Source organism: Dendronephthya gigantea, unplaced genomic scaffold, assembly GCF_004324835.1.
Source record: "Dendronephthya gigantea isolate DGI-Jeju-01 unplaced genomic scaffold, DenGig_1.0 000021F, whole genome shotgun sequence".
NCBI lineage: Eukaryota > Metazoa > Cnidaria > Anthozoa > Malacalcyonacea > Nephtheidae > Dendronephthya > Dendronephthya gigantea.
Genome location: NW_021163031.1, coordinates 2,229,589 through 2,253,985, shown reverse-complemented (window position 1 = coordinate 2,253,985; position 24,397 = coordinate 2,229,589). Strand labels below are relative to the sequence as shown.

The window sequence follows — 24,397 nt, the reverse complement described above, 5'->3', positions numbered from 1 at the left end:
CTTAAAAAAGCTCTTCGCTGCATATTTAAATATATAGCTACATTCACGAAAAACGTTTTCCGATTAGGGCACAGTTGCATGCCTATTATAGAAACACTCATTTTATCATCATTCGATTCCTGAAAGAGGTTCAAAATATGTACCATATATACCAAAATATGTAATTAAAACAAGTGTCAAGTGGAGTTTGAATCATTAAATAATTTAAATTAGAAACTTAGACTGTTTGATCACAGACCGACATGCAGCATTTTGTATTTATAAATAGCCAGGACATTACATATTTTCGCGAAACAATTATGTAGATCCCTAGTTTCTTATATACTAGCATCCTAATGGTATAGTTATAAGCGGATAAGCCTGAAGCTAGTAAAAGTCCCTCGGTGCCAATATTATAAAAGACGTAACGGAATTGTGTAGACAATGTATCCTTTTATCGTGTTATCGCATACCTTATAATGTCAAAGACTTACAATGATTATATATAAACACAGTTTTATGACAGTCTTGCTAGTCTTGTAAGTTACATTCATTGCCGTGCACAGATCGAAAGATTTTCATGTTTTTGACTTTGTAGACATACTGTCAGGTCGACAAAGAATTAGTGAAAAGAAGGTAAGACTTTTACTCATCTGCATAGCTATAGTATAGTGTATATGCATATGATATTTACAATATATGTCATTTAGTATTTTTGCCGATACTAGTCAATGCTGTAGATTAACTCGAGTATAGATTTATCAGTACGAGAAACATTGACCCTTTTGCAACTAAATTAGCTTGACGGTCATATCAAAAATCGAAACATATGTAGTAGCTATACATATATACACTGATTTGAAGGATCTATAGTAATTATTCGTGATTAAATATATAATGACACTAGCAAATTGAATGTTAAATATATATATCCTGTTTAATGTCATTTGAGTTTTTTGTTATTGTCAAAAAGAAGAAAATATGGCTAAAATGTGTTGCAAGTAATGTTGACGATTCTTTAGTGACCAATAATGACAAGTGATTCTTAGTCTTGTTTATAGGCGCTATTTTCAGCACAATTGTCAATGCAAAACACGTCTGTAGAATATCCTGAATTCCAGGATGTTGCAGTTTGGTCAATACTTTTGAAAGAAACTTACTGAAATTGGCATATTATTAAAACGCCGTTGGCTTATTACCAATATGTTAGGCGGCATTCGAAATAATATATACTGAAGGAAACTCAACGGCCAGAACTAGCGGGCAGCGCTTGCATAATTTGAAAGAGGATCTAGAATATTGGGGACTTTTCTTTTATCTATGGTAAAGACCTTACAATTATAAATTCCGTGAAAATATCTTTTTGCGGTCTACCTTTCTCATTTCGTAAATTCCTCATATTCGGCAGTTGAAATAAAGAACTATATGAATTTACTCTTCAGAAAACAGAATTTCAGCGCTAAAGGCTGCTGGCACAATAGACCTGTCCCCTTTTAGCTTTCAAGCGCGCAATGCGTGACGGTAGTTGATTATCAAGCAACTTTGAGTTGCGATATCGCTCTGCCTAGAAGCGATTTTGTTTGTAAGAAAATCTTTCCGATTCTTTTTGCTTCTTTGTTCAACTAAATTGCTCTTGAACATGGCAAAATCACAACTCAAATTGACTCTGATAATCAAATGCCATCACGCACTGCGCGCTTGAATGCTAAAAGGGGAAATGTCTATTATTGTTACGGTAAATGTTATCAGCCTCGCCTACAGCTTGACAGAGTGTACATTAAAGGCCTGTTTTCCACTAGACGGAATTTTGGGGAAATTCCGCTCTGCGCACAAAATTCCGCTTAGTGGAAAACAAGCTTAATACAATTGCTGTTAACATTAATTGCTGCCATCAAAGCTTGCACAATACCACGCTAATCTTGTAGAATCACTAATGAAGTTTTCATTTCAACATTCTAGTCTCTTCTTATTCCGGTATTTACTGATTTTCATGGCACCCAGGGAGCTGAAGATGGTTGCCGTTGGAGAGGGCTCGTGTGGCAAGACCTGTCTTCTCGTGGGCTTCGCGCGAAATGAATTCCCGCGGGATTACGTGCATACTATATTCAACACGTACACAACACAAATGACGCTTAATAAACAAAGTTTAAAACTTTCTTTATGGGATACTGCTGGAAATCCTGATTATGATCGCATTCGCCCGATGGCATATCCCGAGACTGATGTATTCCTATTGTGCTTCGCCTTAGACTGCCCGGATAGTTTCATTAATATACGAGATAAATGGATCCCGGAAATAAGACACTTCTGTCCCAAAACGCCGGTAATACTAGTTGGTACGAAAAAGGATCTTCAGTGCAATAAATATTCAAGTGCAATGACGGTCTCAACCATCCAGGGACTTGAACAAACGTCGTCAGAGAACGGCAGACATTTGGCCAAACAACTTGCAGTTTATGACTATTTAGAGTGTTCCGCAAGGACAATGGCAGGCATGCGCGAGGTTTTCGAAACCGCTGTACAAGCGGCACAGTATTCAGCAAAAAAAAGGAAACAAGAACGAAAGCGAAGACAGCGATGTACTATTCTTTGAACTAAATTTGAAATAATCTTAAATTATTCTAGCACACTCTTTAATTTATACCTTGTAAATTTTGTCATATATGTATAAGTTGTATAATATTTGAATTAAATGAATGGTTAGTAAACTTTACCATAATACGAGTTCAATATGTTTCATATTACAGTATATCGATAATATACCGGTATATATACCATATTCCGGTATATTAGACCTTACCAAGGTTGACTAGTATACCATATTCCGGTATATTAGACCTTACCAAGGTTAGATATACCATATTCCGGTATATTCGAGCTTACCAAGGTTGGAAATATCATATCCCTGTATATTCGACCTTACCAAGGTTGAATATACCATATTCCGGTATATTCGACTTTACCCAGGTTAAGCCTTGACGGACGATGGACTCCAGTGGCTTTTTGATTATTTTAAGGGGAGAATGCTTTTGTTTAGGCTACTTACTGAGTGGCGAATCGATAACGAGTAGAACTCTCAATTCTGGATATAGGATAGTATACTAGTATTATATTGTTCCTCGGGATGATGTTATAACTTTACGTAATTATACTAGTAGCATTGCGTACCCCTAGCATGACACAGCATAATAGTGATATAGGATAGTATACTAGTATTTTATTCTCCTCGGGATGATGTTATAACTTACGTCTTACCAGTAGCATTGCGTACCCCCAGCATGACACAACATAATAGTCTTATTCATATATATTAATATCTTCTAATAATTATTATCAACTTGATCGCGATATCAGCCTCATAATACGTCACAATAACTTAGATAATTTTGCAGTTTTGGCTTTTTGCTAAAGCAATGTCAATTAGTAAATGGCACTAGATGCAATTATTCACAGAAATTGTAGGGATTATTTCTTCTGAAATTGGTTCGATATGCAATCTTCTCTTTGATGATGTCTAAATTTGCCGAAGTATTGTACTTCATAAGTTCATGGAGTCTGTCAAAACTCCTTTCAGTGTATTGGAAATTAAACGAAGAGTAAGGTTTATCAGGATCGTCAAAAATAGCGAAGTTTCCAAAGTCTTTACTCTCTTCGTCCACTCGTGGTACCCCTAAAAAGTTCAAAACATCATACATAACCATGCATACTATTAAAGTATTCATATAACAGTATCTGTAAAACATACATGCGTACGAATTCCTATAACAAATTAACAATCAACCAATGTCTCAATTTACTATAATTGGGCAACATTTCCTTACCTGGAGCACTGAAATCCCTAAATGATTTGTTCACAAGAGGAAAATGTAATACGATTGGGCAATCAGGATTTGCCAGATCCTCAAAAACGTAACACTCTTGAATTTCGGGATTTTCAAGGACTGGGTTTCCGACGATTTGTGGGAACGGTAGTCCATGTTCCCTTGCCCAGTTTTCAGCTTTTATAATGTTCTAGAAAAAGACCAAAGTGATTAATTAATAAATCCGTCGCTAATAAGGACAGAAGATGTCCGATTAAAAAGTCGCCGGTAGGAGCAGTTTTTAAAAGAATTGCTTTCTGCACACATGAATGCTATACTTAAGTTTACTATAAACTACCATTGTATATTAACGAGGTGATATGTTGCCGGCATTTATTTTATTGAGCCAGAGATCGTACGATAAGACATGCTTACTTTAAAAGATAGTTCTGTATCACCGCCATCTCTCTGACTGAAGTCAAACGACAAGATTATTTCGACTTTGCGTTCAGGACGTAGTAATGTGGGATAAGGGGAATTGAACGCGATGCCGCTGTCCACCAAACACATCGTCTTACAGTTGCCATGTACCTCGTCATAATCACAGTCTGTGGAAGGAGGAAAAATACAACATCATTGTCGAGGCCAAAAATATGAGATTACAAAGGCTACGACTTCATTAAACATTAGATTTATAGAAACTACATTCTGCAACAGCATTTCTTACATAAATTATCTTTTATAGCATTTTCTAAATTTCTCACATAATACAGTGAAATTTTAATTATTTTTTTAATGTTGTACCTTCTTCTTTCTTAAATTGCAATCCTCGTAATATGTTAAAGACTTCAGCGGCCTTTCCTCGTCGAGACGCAATTAGATTGTAAGGATTGAGTGCATCAGCTAACCAATGCCCATCTGTAAAACACAATGTTCTCGCATGATTATCATATGAAGCTGAGATATTCTTCGCGGGATAGTCAATTATTAGATTACTCGTATAGTATATAGCATAGCTTAGGTTTAACTTTAACATTCGTCGTCTATCTCTGGCATGCAGTAACTTTTTCTATTCCGCAATACATGTATAATTGAATCGACAATCTACAGAGCTAGTATTTTAGTAGTATAAAATGTGAAATAGAATATGTCTATTTCAGTACCAGTAGTTTGAGAATTAGGCCTATATCAATGTTTGTCTTTGTAAACGAAACTGTAAACCTTGTAAACTATAGATCCCAGGCCGGCTGAGCACATTGGGATTTAGGAACATGATGTAATCTGCGTTACAGAAAGTAAATTTGTAAGGGTTCATTCTTTAGGGACATGCTAAAATAAGACTAGGGGTCATCCTCAGGCCCAAGTCTGAGGATTTTTGAAAGGCTTTGCAATTAAAAAGCAACGATGAAGAACTGTTATAGTTTTTTTTTCTGGTTTTTAGAAAGCTTGTAGGCTACCTTTGATTTCGTCTTCGGGTAATCCATCTGTTTCATCTTCATCATCACTATCATCATCGGCAGTTTTACATCGCTTTGCTTCCTCAATTGCGATTTCCTCTGCAAATAATATAAATAATATAAATAATATATTTGACTTATTTAACATCGGTAAAACCAATCATTTACTTCTGCATGTTAATCATCATAAATCAAGTTTAAAAATATCATTTACTTAGTTCCTCTTCGGCTTCACTTTCGGATTTGTTTTTCCTGTCATGTAATGTATTGAGAATAATACCAAACGCACTGCCCCAAATTCCTAGAGTGACCAAAAACATAGGTTAAGACAAAGTCTGAGCAAAGTTTTCTCCGTCAAGGAACTAAAAATTGTGTTCAAAGTGTGCCCCCTCCCCCCGTCATGTAAAAAAGTAACACGTGATGCATGGGAACTCACCTTGTAAATATGACAACCGGGATTCTTTAAATTTCTTTACCAAACTTCCTTTGTAAAATTTGCCACCAAATTCTGAAGTTTTCCCGAACACGCCATATTTAGCCATGCCATATTCATATGGCGTGAATTCTACCCATTCTAAAAAAACATCGCTGATAGCTAAATACATCTTATCAAGTCCAAAAAACAGTTATTTACGACATTGGCCAGTAAGCATAGACAAGTGTTGGAGAAGTGATTTGGACTTACCACTAAATTCAGCTGCTGGTAAATCTAATCGAACACGAATACCAGTTGTAATTGGGAGGGCAACATCACCATACTTCACTTTTTGACTTTGGTGGCTTAGTCTGGACTCTTGATTCTGTAAAGAAATTGTTTGAAACGATTTTTACAGGCTACTTGAAATGTGCACTTCCATGCAAATGTTCACTATAAAAATTCCTCATGTACATAGGGACGAGATGTAACAGTGGCGTAGCCAGAACGATAATTGGGGGGGCCAATATTCATATATTCGTGATACGCAGGATTAATTTCTTTTCAAATCAATTGTCTTTACAGTCTGTTAACATGAATATATGAATATGGGCCCCCCCAATTATCGATGCTGGCTACGCCACTGATGTAAGCCTCCCCTTCCACACATTTACTTCTGGGTGTCCTATATCTGGCTCTTCCACAGTCCCTGACGAAGCGATGAAAATTGATGACGCAAAGGATCATGAGAATACCCCGAGGCTATTTGGCTATTTGCTTTCCTTCGTCTTCCCATCATTCAGCGCGCCCCATCATTAAACGCGCCTTAGGTAAGCGACTGGGGACGAGTCAGGTCCTATATAGCCCAACGTCCCATCATGCTCCACAAACGAGCTTACTGTATTGATCAAAATCCACGCTTTAACTTATAGTTATCTGAACTCAGCTATCCATTTATTGAAACTTACATCAAGTAAACAATCTCCAATGAACAACCCAAATAAATCAACCAGTCGGACAAGTTGACCACGTTTTGCTTTTTCTCTCATTTGTGTAAAAAAGTGAGCATGAAAATGGCTCAATAAACCTGTCTGAAATTTCGTTTTCAGCTCATGAGCCATGACTTGACATGATATACTGTCAGGCCAACCTTCGTGTTGGTATAATGTGGAAATATACCTGAGTGGAAGAAATAGGATATCAAATGATTACGCTTTGAAATTTAAAAATAAATAAAATCCATTTGAAGAAATGTACTGAAATATGTATAAGGATGGTCCCACATACCATGAAGAGCCTGACAATCCAGTTACATATGAAGAACAGTCGAGTATTCCAGCTTCTTGAAGAGCACAAAATACGCCTGATAATCCACATACAGCCCTATATCCACCTCCTGATCCCATGATCCCAATTGTTGGTACCTACATTCACAGTAATATTATTATCATTCTGATATTGGTTCTTGGAATGCGATTCTTATCTGGAGAGAACAATAATTGTCTGTCTGAAACGAAGGCAAGAACTGAAATTACCCGGTATAAGTCGGTATTGGGCCAACAAAGAGAAATTATACTTATAGAATGCTAAGGTTTAATCTTGAGTTATTTCAAACGGAGCGATTTATAAACACTATCTAGTGGATAGACTCTATATTATCACATGCAGTTAATAGAAATAACCGGCTTCTGTATTGATGGCCTATAAACATCTTATTTAAATTGATTTCCAACCTCCTCAATGCTCCTTGGGGCTGTATTTTCATCCAAAATTCTTGGCATGTGTTTTAAAATTTCAGCTTTTCTCTTCTGTACAAAAGCCTTTTCTTCATCACATAAGTCGTAACTAAGTCTCAATTCTTTTGTTTCACTAATAAAAGAATGATTAAATTTGTTACTTCTTGCAGATAATTTTAATTCCCCTGCTAAATTTCTGTTAAAAAATCAATTACCGTCAACACTTACTCGAATTTTATCATCAACTTGAGCTCGAGAGTTGTGTTCTATGAGAGACAAATCAATAAAAATGTTATGATTCTTAATATCCAACAATCGGAAATAAAGCGTTTAGTAATTAGTACTATTTCTCCGCTTGATTTTCTTTCAGTTGTGATCGGTCAAGGGAATCACCAACGATCAAATTCTCACAATTGAAAAGTAAATCGAGCGAAAAATCAAAAAAAATTTCTCTAGTGGATGTGGAAACCGCCTTTAGTGCACATATTGAAAAGAACTCTATCGCTTTTAATCAGAAAAGGGGCGGTTCTTATAATAAAAGAGAAGCGTACTTCGGTTTTTAATCAGGACGCCGTGGGCCGGCCGATGAATTAATATAATGTTCTCCATAACATACCTTGTTAACATGCAATATTTTCGTGATTTCAGTGTCCATAGGTAAATCATCCAACTCAAGTTCATGTGCACCAATCATGTCATCTGGACCATAATCTTCATCTTTCATTGTAATTTCTGGTGGAGAGAAATAGAACGTCGATTTCATATCAATACTGAAAAGAAGACTGATGCGATTACTATTAAGAATAATTTACTAAATACTTGTATACTCATGGAAGCTGTTATAACCATACAATACCAGTCGCCTCTTTTGAGGAACAGTATTCTTTGATTATTTTGTTCTTAGGCGCAACGCAATATAAACAGGAACTAATTTGGATAAATAATTTTCTGGAATTGTACTAAATACATACCTAATGTGTTTTTCTTGTCATGATGCAAGTAGAATGTAAAACTTTCGTTCCAAACAGGATTATAAGTATCTGACTGGACCTTTGTCCGTTGTCTGCTATTAGGACTGGTATGAACTCTCAGCATGACATAAGGATCTGGAGTCTCAACTATACATGAATGATACATGAAATGCATTTAGTAGTTCATATTACAGTATGGGGCATAACTCGGCATTTAGACCACGACGGCATAATATTGTATAATGTTATTAAGAATTGTAATTGGGGGGAGGGGCTGAAACTCTCCAGTAAACCCTCCTAGTTATATGAATATAACTAAATACTCTTCGTTCGTGCATAAGACATAGGACTTACAGCTGAATCTCAAACTTTACATGGCTCTCGGCTTTGATATAATCCTAATCAGTTTTGAGACCTCGCTTATGGCAGAGGAAAACGGGATATTTGATATAAAATAGGTCCTAATAAGGGACACTTTCCACCTATATATCTCCCAGAAAATGAAAGTGCGGTTTTTATTTCTACCTATAGATTCCCATGAAAAGGGCGAATTTCGTTTGATGGACTCACATTTGGTAAAAAATCCTCTAACAACCACACGATTTGCTTTGACAACGGTCACTGTCAACACTTTGATTTTCTCTTGTTTTACCTGAAGAAAAGTATTAGTTGTCATATTCATGTATTTTTCAGTTTAATGAGTCACCAATAATAAAATATTTTTCTCAACAAAATTTTAGGTGATGTTATAGACTAATCATAGAACAGTAATAAGACGAAGCATTTGAACTTTTTAAAAAACTACCAATGCTATTACAGCACACCTTATTTTACCCACCTGGAATCGATTAACGTTCTGCCGTTCCATAGTTATATCAAAGTCCTACTTAACTAATAAGTCACTATATAAAAAGCACAGAAAATGGTCGATGTTAGTTATGTGATACGAAAAATTGTTCTATACAATCTTAGTTTGGGAAAACTCTGGTTTTTCAAAAGTATAATATGAAAAAGGATTTCATCCGTGTGCATGTGCTTTTGAAGTCTGAACTTTTCATGTGCATTCCGTGAACATTTCAGCGCTTGAAAAGTTCGACTTCTGAATAAAGCTGAGTATGTATATCATTGGCATTGCATTGACGTCATAATACTTAAGAGTCCTTCATTTGCTTCCTGCTTGTCTTGAAGAATGTTATGTGAGCAGTGGGGGTTATAATATCAGTACTTTAACGAATGTAAACGACAATCATGCAACAAAGGTTAATCTGCTATCCAGATGCCACTGATTTGGCAATCAAATTTCGGTAAAACTGAATATCTCGCTATAACGAGGTATACTATAGTACAGGTATACGAAGGTACGCATCCAAATTTAGGACGACGAATAGACGTCTGGTCAGTTGATTTCCATTTTGTTGACACAACCTTCGTTCGTCACGACATTTTCGTTCACCGTTGCAACGATGATTATCAATTTGATAGATTTGGTGTGTTTATTCAGGTCTCAGTCAGACTCAGAGATTAAGAATCTTCACTGCCTTTTATTAACTTCAAAATTTAACCTGTTCCGTTGCCTGGCCACAATGGTTAATGAGACAATCGTTTTCAAGTATTAAACGTCCGTTTACACTTGCGATTTTTGCTGCGATTTTCTTCTTTTGATAGATGTGAACGAGTGATAAGTTTCCGATGCTCCGATGTGTACGAGCTTCTTTTTGAACTTCAGTAACTAATTCACTCATTCATATCTATCTAAAGAAGAAAATCGCACATAAAATTGCAGCAAAAATTGCAAGTGTCTAAACGGGCCTAAACGATACATGCAAAGACCACGACTTCATCATCTACACATATCATTCCAGCTAACGGACAATACTGGAATACCGACATTTTTTACATTTATAGAGTATAATATTATTGTTACTGAAAATGTACGCAAAATAAGATAAGGTAATTGCATGATTTTACATTAAATATATAAAAACTTACATAGTACAAATGCTCTTCACACTTCCTGAAATCTGAATGTCTTTATGATAGACCACAATCTCTCCCCTTTTATAGGAAATCTGTTTCTATCAGGTAGCCAATTTGCAATACGTCACAGGAAGTTAGGCGTTGACGGGATGTTAATCTTTTATAACGTGTTAAGTTAAAAGAGCGGTTTTATCTGTGGGTGCATAAACCTTAAAATAACGACATTAATTACAACATGCGTCATGTCAAACACGTTCAAAGACAACGAATACAGTCTAACAGTAACAAGATAGTTCAGAGCACATGCATGCATCCATATGAATTTTTTTTATTCCACTCGGAAGCCATTTTGCTACGTGAGGGCTAAAAGAGCTCCAAGTCAGGCTAAATATAGCGATTCAAAACGTAAACATGCAAAGCGTTTAAAAAAACTCTAAAATATTATTTTTGATAAAATGTACGAAATTACTGAGGTCTCAATTATCATGCAGTCGTTATATCAAAAACGCTATATATATATATATATTTAAATGCACGTAGTTATAGTATTAGTTCTAGTATTACTCAGTGGCGTAGTCAGCCCGACAATTTAGTCATCCTATGCTAATATTTTGGTGTTCATTGACTGTGAAAACAATGAATTTCTAAAGAAATGAATAATGATAATAACATAAAATTTGCATAGCATGACTAAATCGTCAGGCTGGCTACGCCACTGGTATTACGCCGACGGCTAGCACGGAATTCGAATTGTTTATACTATACGAAGTGTGCCCGGAAAATCCTTCAGGACTTTGCATGGTTTTAAATGTTTACATCGGCCTTTCACACGCTGTCCAAACTTCGGCATAATCGACAGGTAAATGGTGCATTCTCACTTCGCAGTTAAGGATTGAAAGGAACTATTTTGAGGTCCGCAGATTCGAACGTGCAAGAATTTGTATTATGAAAAGAAAGGCCTGGGCTACGTGATGAAGAAATTTGAGTAAATAATCGACGACGCAAAGAAATAGATGAGAAAATCATAGGTCACGTCTGCATGCCTCCATGCCAATAATATACGGCGGAAATATAATATGATGACGTCAAAGTTAATAATCTCCCCTAGCCTCCTCCGCAGGCATCTCTTATGTTATTTAAAAATCTCACCGTAGGTGACCAAAACACCATGAAATTGTTTACGTTCATGAATCATGTATATGTATCCCTGTAATTGAACTTACGCGCTGCTGGCAACTAAAATCCTACATTATACACACGAGTTTTAATTAAACCTTTATATGTTCGTGTTCGTACGTAAGAAAGACGTGTCGGTGAAAATCAGACTTAAAAGATCGACGCTCATACTTCGAACTTACACAGGAAATGCCTTACGATATATCACGACATCCTGACTCCTTGGCGACTGTCAGCTCGCTGACGTTTGAAATGTGCGCGCGCGGTGGTGGCCCAGAAGTGCACGACTCTCAACAGAAAAAATATCACAAACAATAGTAATTTGTAACAAACTGAATGAGATTTGCTGCAAGCGTGTTTAATAAATCGCTGCAAACATAGAATTTCCTGCAAACGAAATATACAACTCAGGGCACATTAAATTCGCCCACACTGCAAACAAAAATTAAAAAACCCTGCAGTGACCGTTCTGAAAATGAAATTCACCAAAGACACGGCGACTTACCTTAGGGTTCCGAGAAAGATTTATAAAATACTATTTTACGAAAGGCTTTACCTACAATCACATCACTGATCACTTTAATGCTTGAGAAACATAATATAGCAATAAATGAACGAAAGTTAAAGCGAAGACTAAAATAATATGGCTTATGGCAGTTCAAGGCGTGCCAAAGCGGTTTACGAACTAGAGAGACAAGTAACAAATATCATTATAGATGAATTTCGTAATGGCCCGGATAGCCTTAATGGCTATAGCCTGTAGGACCATGTGCGACGTCGTCGTCTGGTGGCAAGAATCTTTAGAGGTTGACCCGCAAGGCGTAAAGCAAAGAAAGCGTAGGTGCTTTTAAAAAAGGAGAACATATGTATCACCGGACCAAACCTCGTCCCATTGGTCTCACTTTCGAAGGCAGCGTTGAAGTTGCTGGATACATTTTTTCCATGATCTTAATATATCTGTCATTGTGGACCTCACTGGTGAGATCCAGAATGACAGATTCACAGGGAGGGCTGGGAGGAAGTTTTGTTTTGCAGACCAACTACGGGACTGATCTTGACAAAGTCAAAGATCCAGCCATGCCACAGTCTCTGTAAAGTAAAAAGCAAATTCCGAACAAACAAGACATCTTGAGAATCAAAATATAATTCAAACAAGACACAGATTGAGACTGTAAATTTTCGACTTTATTACAAAGTTTTCGACTTTATTACAAAGTTATCCCTGTCTGAAGATGACTTTGTAATAAAGTCGAAAATTTACAGTCTCAATCTGTGTCTTGTTTGAATTATATTTTGATTCTCAAGATGTCTTGTTTGTTCGGAATTTGCTTTTTACTTTACTTTCTTAAATTGTCGGCTGGTCATGGTTTTCCACAGTCTCTGTGGTTCCCGACACGATGTATTTCTTGCCTGAAGGGTTTTTGATGGATAATAATTTACTTGACAAGTTTTCCTTGACAAAGAGCCAAGGATGAAAAGCTGCTATGACATGACTAGCTTTTGAAAAATAGACGGCCGTCAAGGAAAACTTGACTCGGAATTGCGCAGTAGGGAACTGCGCAACCAGGGCGGCATATGTCCTGTGCGCAACAATATCTTCGAGCCAATCAAGCGGAAGTTTCATCATTTTTGTTTGTTTCGAGATTCGATCGGTTGTATCTCACTTTATCATGGCTCATAGTATCGTAAAATATACGCATATTATCCTGTCAAAAAAATCTTTCGCGTACACACGAGAAAATAAAACTTGGCAAGGAAAACGTCATGCATACACATGAACAAGTGAACTGGTCAGGAAAACTCTCGCTCGTCTGTACGGGGCTTGAGTGGTGTCTGGTCGAGTCCCATAGATTTAAAGATTTATAATTTATCGTTATATATGCGGTGTTCCCGACATTACACCACATCATGCGGCCCGAGGTGATTCAAGCGTTATACGGTGTTATAAATTTCGTTATATGTTAAATCGGATAGTTTAATATATCAAGGAGACATTTTTTGCTTCGAGCGGGATTTCAGGCTTCCAGTAGCGGTATGGAAAGCAGTAAAACTCGTATTAAACATAACTACTCACATGCAGTCAAATTGCGTTTAATAAATGCGATGAGAACCAGTGCATGCTATTACTAGAATCAGTGGTTATTACTAGAATCAGTGAATATAACTAGAATCAGTGGTTATTACTAGAATCAGTAGCTGTTACTAGAATCAGTGAGTATAACTAGAATCAGTGGATATTACCAGAATAAGTGGCTATTAATAGAATCAGTGGATATAACTAGAATAAGTGGCTGTTCCTACACACAGCACAAGTCACTAGCACTAAAAGTTCTTATTATTTTTTAGCATATTTGGGATTGTTTCGTCTGTATCCCACATAATATGCGATCTTTTCCTTGATGGCATCCACGTTCAGCAGGGTGTTGAATTTCATCAATTCGTGCATTCGCTCAAAGGTTTTAGGTTCGTACTCGAACGTGAAGGATGAGTAAGGTTGTTCAGGGTCATCAAAGATATCAAAGTTTGCGAAGTCTTTTTCCTCCTGTGTCTTACGAGGAACACCTGGGAATGAGATTTGAACACATAAAATTGTGGCGAACCCTTAGGGAGGGCTTTCTCTAGACTCTAGTATGATGATTCGTGCGCAAACGCCTTTCACGCTTTTAACTTGAGAAAGGCATAATTTATTAAGTATAGTTTGTGCACTTTCATACGAAAGATGATGGTGCGTTTTTAGTTCACTCACCTGGTTTGACAAATTTTCTGAATGTTTTATTGACAATGGGGAAATGCATGACAATAGGACACGAGATGTCTTTTTTGTTTTCAAAAATGTAACATTCACGGATGTCGGTGTCTTTAGTGATGGGGTTTCCCTTGATTTGTGGGAAGGGATGACCATTTTGCTTTGCCCACTCTTCAGCTTTCATAAGTTCCTATAAGAATAATAAAGAATTGATTCACTCTGAAAGGCGTTAAGTTTTAACCAACTGGCTTGGGTTTTAACATATTTATACGTCTGCGGGAGGACTGATAGATTTACGTTATTTATCTCAACTGTTCCTGCATGCAACTGAATTGAATTTGAGTCTGTCTGAAGTGCCACAAAATCGTAACTGCATGATTTACTCTCACGTGCATGTTTACTGTACACAATGTTGTTAAGATATAATATGATCTTATTAACCTAAGCTAAGGCTCTGGTTACGAGATTGGTCCGTATCGGGCAGAAAAGTTTCTTTTATCCTTGCATGTGCTCGCAACCAAAACTCAGTAATCGTTTTAAACACAAAAGAACCCATAATGTTCGAACCAGTTCGAAGGATAATTTTCCTGAGTGGATATCAGCCTTAATATAGCAGCCGTCTGGCAACATTAACTTACCTTAAAAGGCAATTCCTTATCACCACCATCTCTTTGACTGAAGTCAAATGACAGGATCAATTCAACCTTTCTTTCAGGTCTCAATATTGCAGGGAATGGCGAGTTGAAAGCTATCCCGCTGTCTACAACACAGATGGTCTTGTCTTTACTAGTATGATTATCATAATCAAAATCTGGATCTGCAAAAAAAATCCAAGTCAATTTCAAAACATGCGCGAAATGATCAATATTGAGCTCGCATTTTCAAGTATATTTGTAACCTCCTCTAAACCATGCACTTATTGACAGTTATAAATGAAGTACATAACATATATTCAAGTTTCCATTATTATGCTGTGATACACATCAAGTCTCCTTTAGATGTTTAAGATAATAATCTCTATCCACATGCATGCATATATGAAATAAACATGTGTAAGAAAATAAATGAATAAAACTATTTGTACTTTTCTGTGATTTAAACTTCAGTCCACGACAGAAGTTAAAGCATTCAGCAGCTTTTCCTCTACGAGATGAAAATATATTGAATGGGTTTAACATCTCAGTCACCCAGTTTTCACCTGCAAAAACATTTACATCAATGCATTGATTACGCTGGAGAATAATCAAAATACACTACTTCAATTCACATGTATAAGAACTGAGAGGAAGAGGACGTACTAGGCATTTCGTCTTCGGGTAATTCTTCATCTTCACTGTCGTGTTCATCAGTTTTACACCGACCTGCGTCTTCCAGCACAGCTTTTACTAAAAAAAATACAAAGAAAAAAATTGGAAACTTTGACACACAGTTTCTCATCTTTTACAAACTGGATCCACAGTCGAAAATAACAGAAGAGTATTGATCAGTTTCCATCATCTTTCATTTTATCTTTTAAACATCATTTATCACACCATGCATGTTTGCCATACTAAACAACGTGTGGAAATCATCCCAGTACAGCACCAAGACCAAGCTAAGACTGTACCAGAGCTGCGTACTTTCCACCCTATTGTATGGCTCAGAATGCTGGAGGATGACTGAAAACGACCTCAAACAACTGTCCACCTTCCACACCAAGAACCTTAGAAGAATCCTGCGAATATTCTGGCCCGAGACCATCTCCAACCAACATCTTCTCGCCCGCTGCAACTAAGACAGCATGGGCACCATCATCATGCAAAGGCGATGGAGATGGATCGGACATGTGATGAGAAGAGAACCTGGTAACATTTCCCGCACAGCCCTCCACTGGACGCCAGAGGGGAAACGGAAACGGGGGCGACCCAAGAACACCTGGCGTCGAACCGTAGAAGGGGAGCTTAAGACCCTCCATCACACATGGGGGACTGTTCAAAAGCTGGCCCAGAACAGACAGGAGTGGAGTACCTTTGTTTCCGCCCTAATTGCCAGCCGGCATAACGGGCATGAGTGAGTAAGTGATTGATCAGTTTCCTTCATCTTTGATTTTATCTTTTAAACATCATTTATCACATCATGCATATTTGCCATAATTACTATCCTAGGTTTCTACATGAAGCATCATAAAGCGAAAAGTATTCGTACCCAGTTCCTCTTGTCTCTGCTCTTCAGTTTTCTTTTCAGGTGATTTCATGGAATCCAAAATAATACTGAAGGCACTTCCCCAAATACCTGAAAAACCACAATACACTTAAAAAACTGCACCTACTCTGAAACTACGTGTATATGGTGACGTTTACGCATGGGCGCGCACTTCTATTTACGTAACTTATACAGGAAGCAAAAGCGGACGCAAGCGCAAAGACATTTTAGGACAGTTAATTTATCATATTTCCCCCGGACATGAGCAGGGCACCAAAACGGTTGATATATAAAAAAACGTAAATTTATTCAACTATGAAGAAAGCAGTACGTAGCTATTAAGTTTTTAAATGTCAGGAAAGCCAGAATTTTCCTCGGCATCCCTTTCATACCATTCAAGACTACAAAAGACTGGACAAACCTTGTAAATAATGCAATGGAGTCTCCTTGTATTTCTTCACCAAACGACCTTTATAGTATTTCCCACCAAAATGTTCAGTCTTTCCAAAAACACCATATTTGGCTGAACCATACTCGTACGGTGTAAATTCCACCCATTCTAAAGATATTTTGACATAAACATTCATATAGTAGAGATTGCACTATAGACTACACAGTCGTGTTTTTGAAAAATAAGTGAATGTCCTTCGTCAAGATCATTGTCGTAGAAATATCGATCTATTTGTTTCCATTCGACCTTTCAAAAACCTTATAAAGGTATAGTTAGATAAAGTTTTAGTTAGATACCTATAGATATAGATATATAGCACACTGTCAACCAAACTAAACTGATCATTTACATGGGAAACACGATAAGGAGACAAGATTATCATACCACTGAATGCTCCAGCTGCGACGTCTTTACAGACTCGAATGCCGGTGGTGATTGGTAGTGGCACTTCCCCGTACTTAATTTTGCTATCTTGGAAACTCAATTTTGATTCTTGATTCTAAGAAAATATTGTAGAAATGTAAGGCAAAGTAACGGAATGTTACAAGCACAATGAAAAGAAATATGGTGTAAAGTATTAAGTGATTTACGGCTATGAGCTCAGTTAGGAATGCCAAGATGATTTTTTTTATGGTATTTTACCGCTGTCCCTTATTTCTATCCGTGTGCCTGCAATGACCGGCGTTTCGCAAGCGTAACTGGAATAACAAAAACTTAGCCCTCAGGTCGAAACGTCGAGAAGTATTTTTGTCTATTCTAGGCAGTTGGTATACCACATTTGATGCCAAAAACTTAGGACTTGATTTTCAATGAAATTTCTTACTGGTAGCAAAGCATCTCCAATTGCCATCCCAAAGAAATCCGTAAATCTGACAGGTTGACCGCCTTTTGCTTTCTCGTCCATACGACGTTTGAAATCAAAATGGAAATGACTTAACAACGGTGTATTAAATCTCTCCTTCAGATCATCTGCCATATCTCTGCATGAAATTTTATCTGGCCAGCCGTCATGCATGTATAATGAGGATATATACCTGAAAAAGCATGAAACACTGAGAATGGTGTTGTTAAGGATAAAGTATAACCGGGTCTGCATGCGCATCGCTTTTTCTAGTGACGGCAGGGCCCAATAAATTGAGAATTGCTTAAATTTTTCATTTTCCACATTTGGACACGGCCTCCAGTTTAATAGCTAGCTATTCAGGACCACAGCGAAGCAATGTTGTGTTAGTTATGCAGACAGTTTGTCCTATTCGAGAATATAGCAGACATTAGCAGTTCAGATTGGAAACAAAGTGTTTACATCTCTGACCTATTTCCTCGCCTATTATTTGTATAAAGGCCCATTTACACTATGCGATTTGTCGTATACGATTCGTACCCTGGCGTATGTGAACGTATGAATACACATACAAACGTGACATTTCAAATTTCGAACAATATGAATAAAGATTGTGGCAAAAGCCCTCTTTTACATTCGTCAGAATGATACCGTACCTTAAGAGGCCTAAAGTCTAAATAAGCCTTCAAGATTGTAGAGACATGCAACATCAGACGAATGCGAAGAAACATACCATGAGGAACCAGACAGTCCAGCTATATAGGTAGCACAGTCAAAAATCCCGGATTCTTGAAGTGCAACCATTACCCCCGATAATCCACAAGCAGCTCTATAACCTCCACCTGATCCCATGATAGCAATCACTGGCACCTAAATATATATAACCGTACAAACTCTGTTCACTTCGAATACAGAAACAATTTAAGAAAACGAAATGAGAGAAGTGCCGGAGATTGTGTATGTTAAACTAGGGCATATGGAACGATGTATAATTGGATGTGTAGATTGTATAGCATAACTACATATTTACCTCGTCTTGTGACTTTGGGGTTTTTTCTCCAAGACCAATTTTCGCAAACTTCTCAACCAATATTCCATCTCTTTTCTTCAAAAAGTCTTTCTCTTCGTCACTAATGTCATAACTAAATCTCAACTCTTTGCTGTCACTAGAAAAGGAGAGAGTAAAAGCATGATGTCTGTTATATTCTGCATCAGTTTTGTTTCATGCCAGAATTTAAGAGCGAAGGTGTGAGTACTTACTCGTTTATGACAAGCAATGATAGTTCAAGCGTAGTTTTCTAAAAATTTCAAAAATACTGACTTACGTCAATACATGTGCAAAGCATAAAAAGTGTTGGCGAAATTAATTCTTTTGCATGCGATTCTCTGAAAACTTATAAAAATTACCATGAAAAAATTGAAAATAACAAAGATTATTTTTTTTCTTGCGGTCCGAGTTCATATTTAATTTTAGCGTTTCCTGCAATCTGATTGGCTACGCAAGCGGTCCGTATGAGGCCGTACGAACCGCTCGAGATTTAAAATCACAGAGCTAACGCTAAAATATGAATTTGGACCGCAAGAAAAAAAATTAATCTATTATTTACCAGTTTAGTCGGTCCGTATAGGGAAATATTTCCCTCGGGCTGTTTTTGAGACCTCCGGAAATACTTCCCTATACGGACCTCCAATCTGGTAATTAACATATTACAATATATATTTCCTGCCCGGTTTCGATAAAATAACAAACAGAACCCTCACTCGCCTCGTCTAGAGCGATTGAAAAACACACTATTTGGGGCATGGTGGACACTGGATAGGGCTTTCCACCCTTCGTACAACCTGCTCGCTGACTTTAGGCACTATATGAATGATCACCCAAAATCTTGTTATTCACGTTGACTATCCATACCTCGTTAAAACCAATTTTCACATCCATTTTTTCGTTTTCAAGTAAACCATCAACATCTATTTTTTTATTTCCTATTTTGTCATCAAAACCGAAATCGGCATCCATCATAATCACCTCTATAAAACGGACGGAAACACAAAATTGTCAGCGTCGCGTATAAACACGCTGATAAAGTTGCAACATGATGGCCAACATCTATCATTGCAATGAGATTTAATCCTGTATATAACTTCCAAATTTAAGAACGATCAACAAAGCAGTACTGCATTGGCTTTAGTTGATTTGCTGCACATGTACATTGGAAGTCAACAGACTATATATGAAACATTCATGAGAAGTGAATTGGGCCCGATAAATTGAATCATGTGCGGAAAAGACCTTTACACTGACAAACATCATAATTTCTTTGTCTTACTGTAATGGTCAAATGAAAGCAATAGGGTCAGAAATATATTCCTTTGAGACGCAACATGAATCATAATTCGAAGATGAATCATAGCAGGGGTGGATCCAGCACTGACTATAACTAGTGCACAAATTTGCATTACAAAACAAAGTGGTTATTTTTAGCAGTTTTCTTGTGTCGTGCAAATTAGTGCACTAGTGTTGGATCGATCCCTGAATCATAGTTGCAGAGTCGAGTTATAAGAGCGCCTCCATGGTCGGTAAGCCACACAACACGCACGAACGTTTTAAGGTGTGGTCTGGGCGTGAGATAGGAGTTGATTAGTTGCAGTTGAATTAGTTTACGCTTTGCTTTTAACGTGTCTGTTTACTCTTTAATCCTCGGGACAGATACAATGCATTGATTAGTGACTGAGAAAAAATTATTACCAAGAACATTTTTCTGTTCAGGATTCAGATAAAATTCGAAGTCTTCATTCCAAACAGGATTGACGTCATCTCTCTTGGTCGTGGTTGTTTGCTTCGCGTTAGGACTGGAGCGAACTCTGAGCATCACATACGGGTCCGGTGTCTCCCCTAAAAGACAAAATGATAATTGTCATGCACGATGCCTAGTCAAGCACTAGCGTGTAGCCAGGCTGAAGATTTAATTCCGCTATGCTAAAGAAATTAATAATGATAATAACATTAAATTGGCATATTCTTGGTTTGCATATGACGTCATAATCAGTCATTCGGCGCCATTTTGTTTGACTTTACAAAGTTTACTTCTGCTTTTCAAGAGAACAAAACTGCGTTGATTTACTTTTTCCTTGTTTATTTTGTAACTGCTTATCATCTCTGTCGTATTATTGGGCGGATATTAAATTACAGCAACGACGAAAAATTATTTGTGCACATGTGTTGAAAAATCAACCAAGATGGCGGCAATTGCAAACCACCTATAGCGGCACTAAATTGTCAGGCTGGTTACGCTACTGTAAGTCAAGTATAATGTCGATTGTGTAACAACCTTTCTCAATGCAATTTCTCGCATTTTGGTCTCGTCGAAATTAATTCGAATGATAGAATTGCATTCGACGGGACCAAATTGCGATGTTTAACCCAGGCCTAAGTATGTCGTTATCGCATAATCAGAAAAAAACATGAGACTTACAATCCCCAAAGTAACCACCAACACTGACACCAGTTGCTTTAACAACTTTCACCTGCAACACTTTTACGTTTTCTTCTTTTATCTATTGAATCAGTCGCAAAAATGACAAACAATATTTCTGATCACCAAAAGATCACCAGATGGACGGTGTCAAAACTGTAAGGTACTATTATATATAAAGCGTCGGCCAAGTTAAGGCGGGCTTCTTTGAGGGCCTCTCTCTCGGGCCTTTTGACAGCACTATCCAGCTTTCAAACAACCGGCCCTTGTATTGTACTCTCAAGGCGACCGTCAACGCCCAAGCCGTAAGTGCGATTTCAGCGCGTATCAATGTATTATCGTGTTATTCGTGTATTATTAAGCAGTCAAAATGTATTATTAAGCAGTCAAAATGCATTATCATTAAGTAATCTACCAAATCATTCTGATAGGTTAAAATTTATTTGCTTTTGGAAACTAAAAAACTTGCCAAATCGTGTCTGTGCGGGCCTTTAACCGCTTGGTTATGCTTGCGTCGCACGTTTCATTGCGTTTCATTGTTTTGTCTTTTGTCCTTGCCTACTATGGCCATGCTTAAGACGAATTTCCACTAACAGAGAAATTGTTCGCTAGCGAAATATTTGTATATTCCTTTTGAATTTTAACAGCATAAATAAATTAGTGCGACTTGACTGTTCTCAATTCAAAAGAATATATGCAAATATTTCGCTAGCGAATGATTTCGGTGTAGGTGGAAATCCGCCTTTACTTACGCAAAACCAAACAATTCTGTACCCTAAATGTGAAGTGAAAACAGGAAAATAAGTACCTCCAAATGCTCCATTTTTGATCGGTCACTCTTGAGGAATAATTACTAAAAATAAGAAGACTGTTAATTCTGTTAATCCCAATGACGAAAAGGGAATGCCCTCGCTGGGACTGGGAACTAGGTTGTGTTAAATGTTAAACTAGCGTTGCAGTGGGAGTTTAAATCTTTAAATACTTTCGCAACATGGTGCCAGAACAATTAGTAATTTAAAATAATAGGCAACATCATTTTGTAGCCAATTAAGGCAGCTTAATTTCAAGGGGGAACCAAAGCATATTTCGTCTTGATAAGGTCAAGAGAAGAAGTTCCTGTCTTGACCTTATAAAAAGGTCCTTTGAAATCAGTGAACTGTACCACTGTACACAAAAACACAAACGAAACATGTAACTCTCGGCAAATAAATATCGTACTGAACTCTTCTGACGGAGGGCTTCGGTTGAAACATGAAGAGGTTTCTCTACTTTAGGCAGTTGTTATCGAAGAGCTTGATTTACCGCAAAACAATTGCCAGAAATGGTGTTACGCGAATCTACTCAGTGTTCAAATGTTCAATGTTGTAGCTTTGCTACGATGTACACTCTGTCACCTCTCATCATCTCTCAGCCACTCTGTTGCAATTAATTCGATGGGAAGTTATGCGAAGGCTGCCATGTATTTGGCCTTAAGAAAATATCATAATTGACTAATCAATGCATCAACAGGAAATATTTTGTTTTCCAACGGAACGATGTAATGACATTCTCCATAAATTCCCCCAGCTGAGAAATTTTTTCCGCAAGTAGGGAAGGCCTAGCCACTTTGAACTATAAAAATGAATCATTCACTCATGAACGACAGATGTCCTGCTACATATAGCTTGTCTTCTTAAAATATTTGCCGAGGAAAAGAACGTTCGGTAATCGGTAGCAAGCTAATTTGAACTCTTAAATTGAACAAGAAGCTTTATGTCCTTTCATGATTCATATGACACATGTCACGTCCGTCGCAACATTCGAAACACACGCAAACGTATGCTTCAACCTCGTGGCAGTGCAAATTTCCAAAATTTAAGATAAATTGAAGGGGGAGATATTAATAATTGCATCATATGCATTATTGTGGAGTAATCGGAGTAGGCTGTGCACAGAGACGCAATGCCAAATCGGAGTAATGGTAAAACTGCTGCAAACACCGGCTTACAGTTGCTAAATCATATGATAAATAAAGGAGCAAAATCAGGGGAGCCTAAATAGAAATGGTACAATTTTATAACAACCAATGTGGTTTTCCAGTTCGAATATGTATATGCATGCAACTACAAATCAGACAGACGTAAGATATTAAGCGCTGGAGATATTTCCTTAATACAAATACATAATACAAATACAATATTATATAAGATATTTGCACCGTGATTTGATATAAAGATTTTACTTACCTTTTTCGACTGGTGTTGAATACTTATAACTTCTGACTCTGCACCCTCGAAATCGTTGAATTACGTTGAATTGACTCAGATTTAGATGAAAGCACTGTGATGAAAGCAACCTTTATATATAATCACCTATCATCTCATGTAAATCATTAAACGGATGTGGACCATTACATACGCGTCATACCGAACTTTGACGTCGTTATCATCACGTAGCATTCAGTCAAGTGAGACGAACTTTCGTCAATTTCAAAACCAGGTAATTTCTATTTACATCATCCTTGCAAGACAAATACAGACGCACAGCTGAGTGAATTAAGCGCTTGGAACAAAGAAAATCACAGGAATTATAAAGTAGCCCACTTTTTATACCAAACAAGAAGCCGACTCGGCGTTAAGCCTGTTTTCCACAAGCGATAATTGTCGCGCGAAGCGACATAATCTTTTGTATTTGAGCAATTTTTTTAGTGTTTCAGATGGGTTGCATCTGTGGTTGCATGCAGTGTGACCCAGGTTTTTTGAAGGCAATTACCAAATTAGGTGACAGAAATTACTATATGAGGCAAAAAATTACTACGCACACATTTATCCCGCATTATCATTGGTAATTCCAAATCTTTTTCCAAAATATCCCTACTTTACCCTAACAAAAACGTATAAATTATTGTTTTTCTGTGGACTGACCTAGGACACAAGACAAAAAGGGGCCGCATGTATTTTTTCAACCTTGTAAGAATGCTTGAAAAGTAATAAAGCTTTCTGTAATTTTAAGAAAGTACAAATTTCCAATTACTACAATCATCCGAAAAGTTACCAAGTAGTTAAAATTACTACGTTTGGTCATACTGGATGGGTTGAGAACTCCGAAATAAGAGGTATCAGTAGAAAACGCAGGTGCGGGTAAGCGGATAGATCTTGCGGATAATGGTAGAAAAGGCGGCTAAATTCATACGGATAATAGTTAGAAAATGCGGG

The 24,397-nt window shown here is 37.2% G+C and overlaps 3 protein-coding genes across 5 annotated transcripts; 1 reads left to right on the top strand and 2 right to left on the bottom strand.

The window, feature by feature from the left end:
- Positions 1 to 274: 274 nt before the first annotated feature.
- Positions 275 to 2,595, top strand: LOC114521974 (ras-like GTP-binding protein rhoA). Its single transcript, XM_028542559.1, has 2 exons — positions 275 to 615; positions 1,939 to 2,595. The coding sequence occupies exon 2, from the start codon at positions 1,970 to 1,972 to the stop codon at positions 2,570 to 2,572; it is 603 nt and encodes a 200-aa protein (XP_028398360.1). The 5' UTR covers positions 275 to 615; positions 1,939 to 1,969; the 3' UTR covers positions 2,573 to 2,595.
- Positions 2,596 to 3,325: 730 nt separating this feature from the next.
- On the bottom strand, positions 3,326 to 10,378 carry LOC114521854 (cytosolic phospholipase A2-like). Of its 3 annotated transcripts, none has more exons than XM_028542418.1 (17): positions 10,348 to 10,378; positions 9,197 to 9,260; positions 8,929 to 9,010; positions 8,359 to 8,505; positions 8,004 to 8,119; positions 7,616 to 7,653; positions 7,385 to 7,520; positions 6,939 to 7,075; positions 6,620 to 6,830; positions 5,922 to 6,036; positions 5,673 to 5,810; positions 5,451 to 5,537; positions 5,237 to 5,335; positions 4,584 to 4,697; positions 4,215 to 4,387; positions 3,801 to 3,990; positions 3,326 to 3,649 (listed from the first exon to the last, which is right to left on the bottom strand). In XM_028542418.1, the coding sequence occupies exons 2-17, from the start codon at positions 9,224 to 9,226 to the stop codon at positions 3,423 to 3,425; spliced, it is 2,040 nt and encodes a 679-aa protein (XP_028398219.1). In that variant the 5' UTR covers positions 9,227 to 9,260; positions 10,348 to 10,378; the 3' UTR covers positions 3,326 to 3,422. The 3 variants fall into 3 exon arrangements, with proteins under 3 accessions (XP_028398219.1, XP_028398221.1, XP_028398220.1); XM_028542420.1 differs by lacking the exon at positions 10,348 to 10,378 and adding an exon at positions 9,921 to 9,997; XM_028542419.1 differs by lacking the exon at positions 10,348 to 10,378 and having other exon boundaries at positions 9,197 to 9,714.
- Positions 10,379 to 13,532: 3,154 nt separating this feature from the next.
- On the bottom strand, positions 13,533 to 23,561 carry LOC114521892 (cytosolic phospholipase A2-like). The gene is made up of 17 exons (XM_028542467.1): positions 23,429 to 23,561; positions 22,012 to 22,056; positions 21,204 to 21,285; positions 20,477 to 20,623; positions 19,643 to 19,758; positions 18,991 to 19,028; positions 18,761 to 18,896; positions 18,464 to 18,600; positions 17,713 to 17,923; positions 17,274 to 17,388; positions 16,860 to 16,997; positions 16,442 to 16,528; positions 15,556 to 15,642; positions 15,342 to 15,455; positions 14,896 to 15,074; positions 14,258 to 14,447; positions 13,533 to 14,073 (listed from the first exon to the last, which is right to left on the bottom strand). Exons 2-17 carry the CDS (start codon positions 22,024 to 22,026, stop codon positions 13,847 to 13,849), a joined length of 2,019 nt encoding a protein of 672 aa, XP_028398268.1. The 5' UTR covers positions 22,027 to 22,056; positions 23,429 to 23,561; the 3' UTR covers positions 13,533 to 13,846.
- Between the last annotated feature and the right edge of the window lie 836 nt (positions 23,562 to 24,397).

Bases quoted from the DNA above. Each gene is read 5' to 3' on its own strand.
- LOC114521974 (XM_028542559.1), top strand. From the start codon at position 1,970: ATGGCACCCAGGGAGCTGAAGATGGTTGCCGTTGGAGAGGGCTCGTGT.
- LOC114521854 (XM_028542418.1), bottom strand. From the start codon at position 9,226: ATGGAACGGCAGAACGTTAATCGATTCCAG. The intron at 7,654-8,003 runs GTATGTTATGGA...TGTCTCTCATAG, and splicing joins AAATATTGCATGTTAACAAG to AACACAACTCTCGAGCTCAA. The intron at 4,698-5,236 runs GTAGCCTACAAG...TGTGTTTTACAG, and splicing joins ACCCGAAGACGAAATCAAAG to ATGGGCATTGGTTAGCTGAT.
- LOC114521892 (XM_028542467.1), bottom strand. The intron at 16,529-16,859 runs GTTTGTCCAGTC...GTGGTTTTTCAG, and splicing joins TCCATTGCATTATTTACAAG to GTATTTGGGGAAGTGCCTTC. The intron at 15,643-16,441 runs GTACGAATACTT...TATTTTTTTTAG, and splicing joins GCAGAGACAAGAGGAACTGG to TAAAAGCTGTGCTGGAAGAC.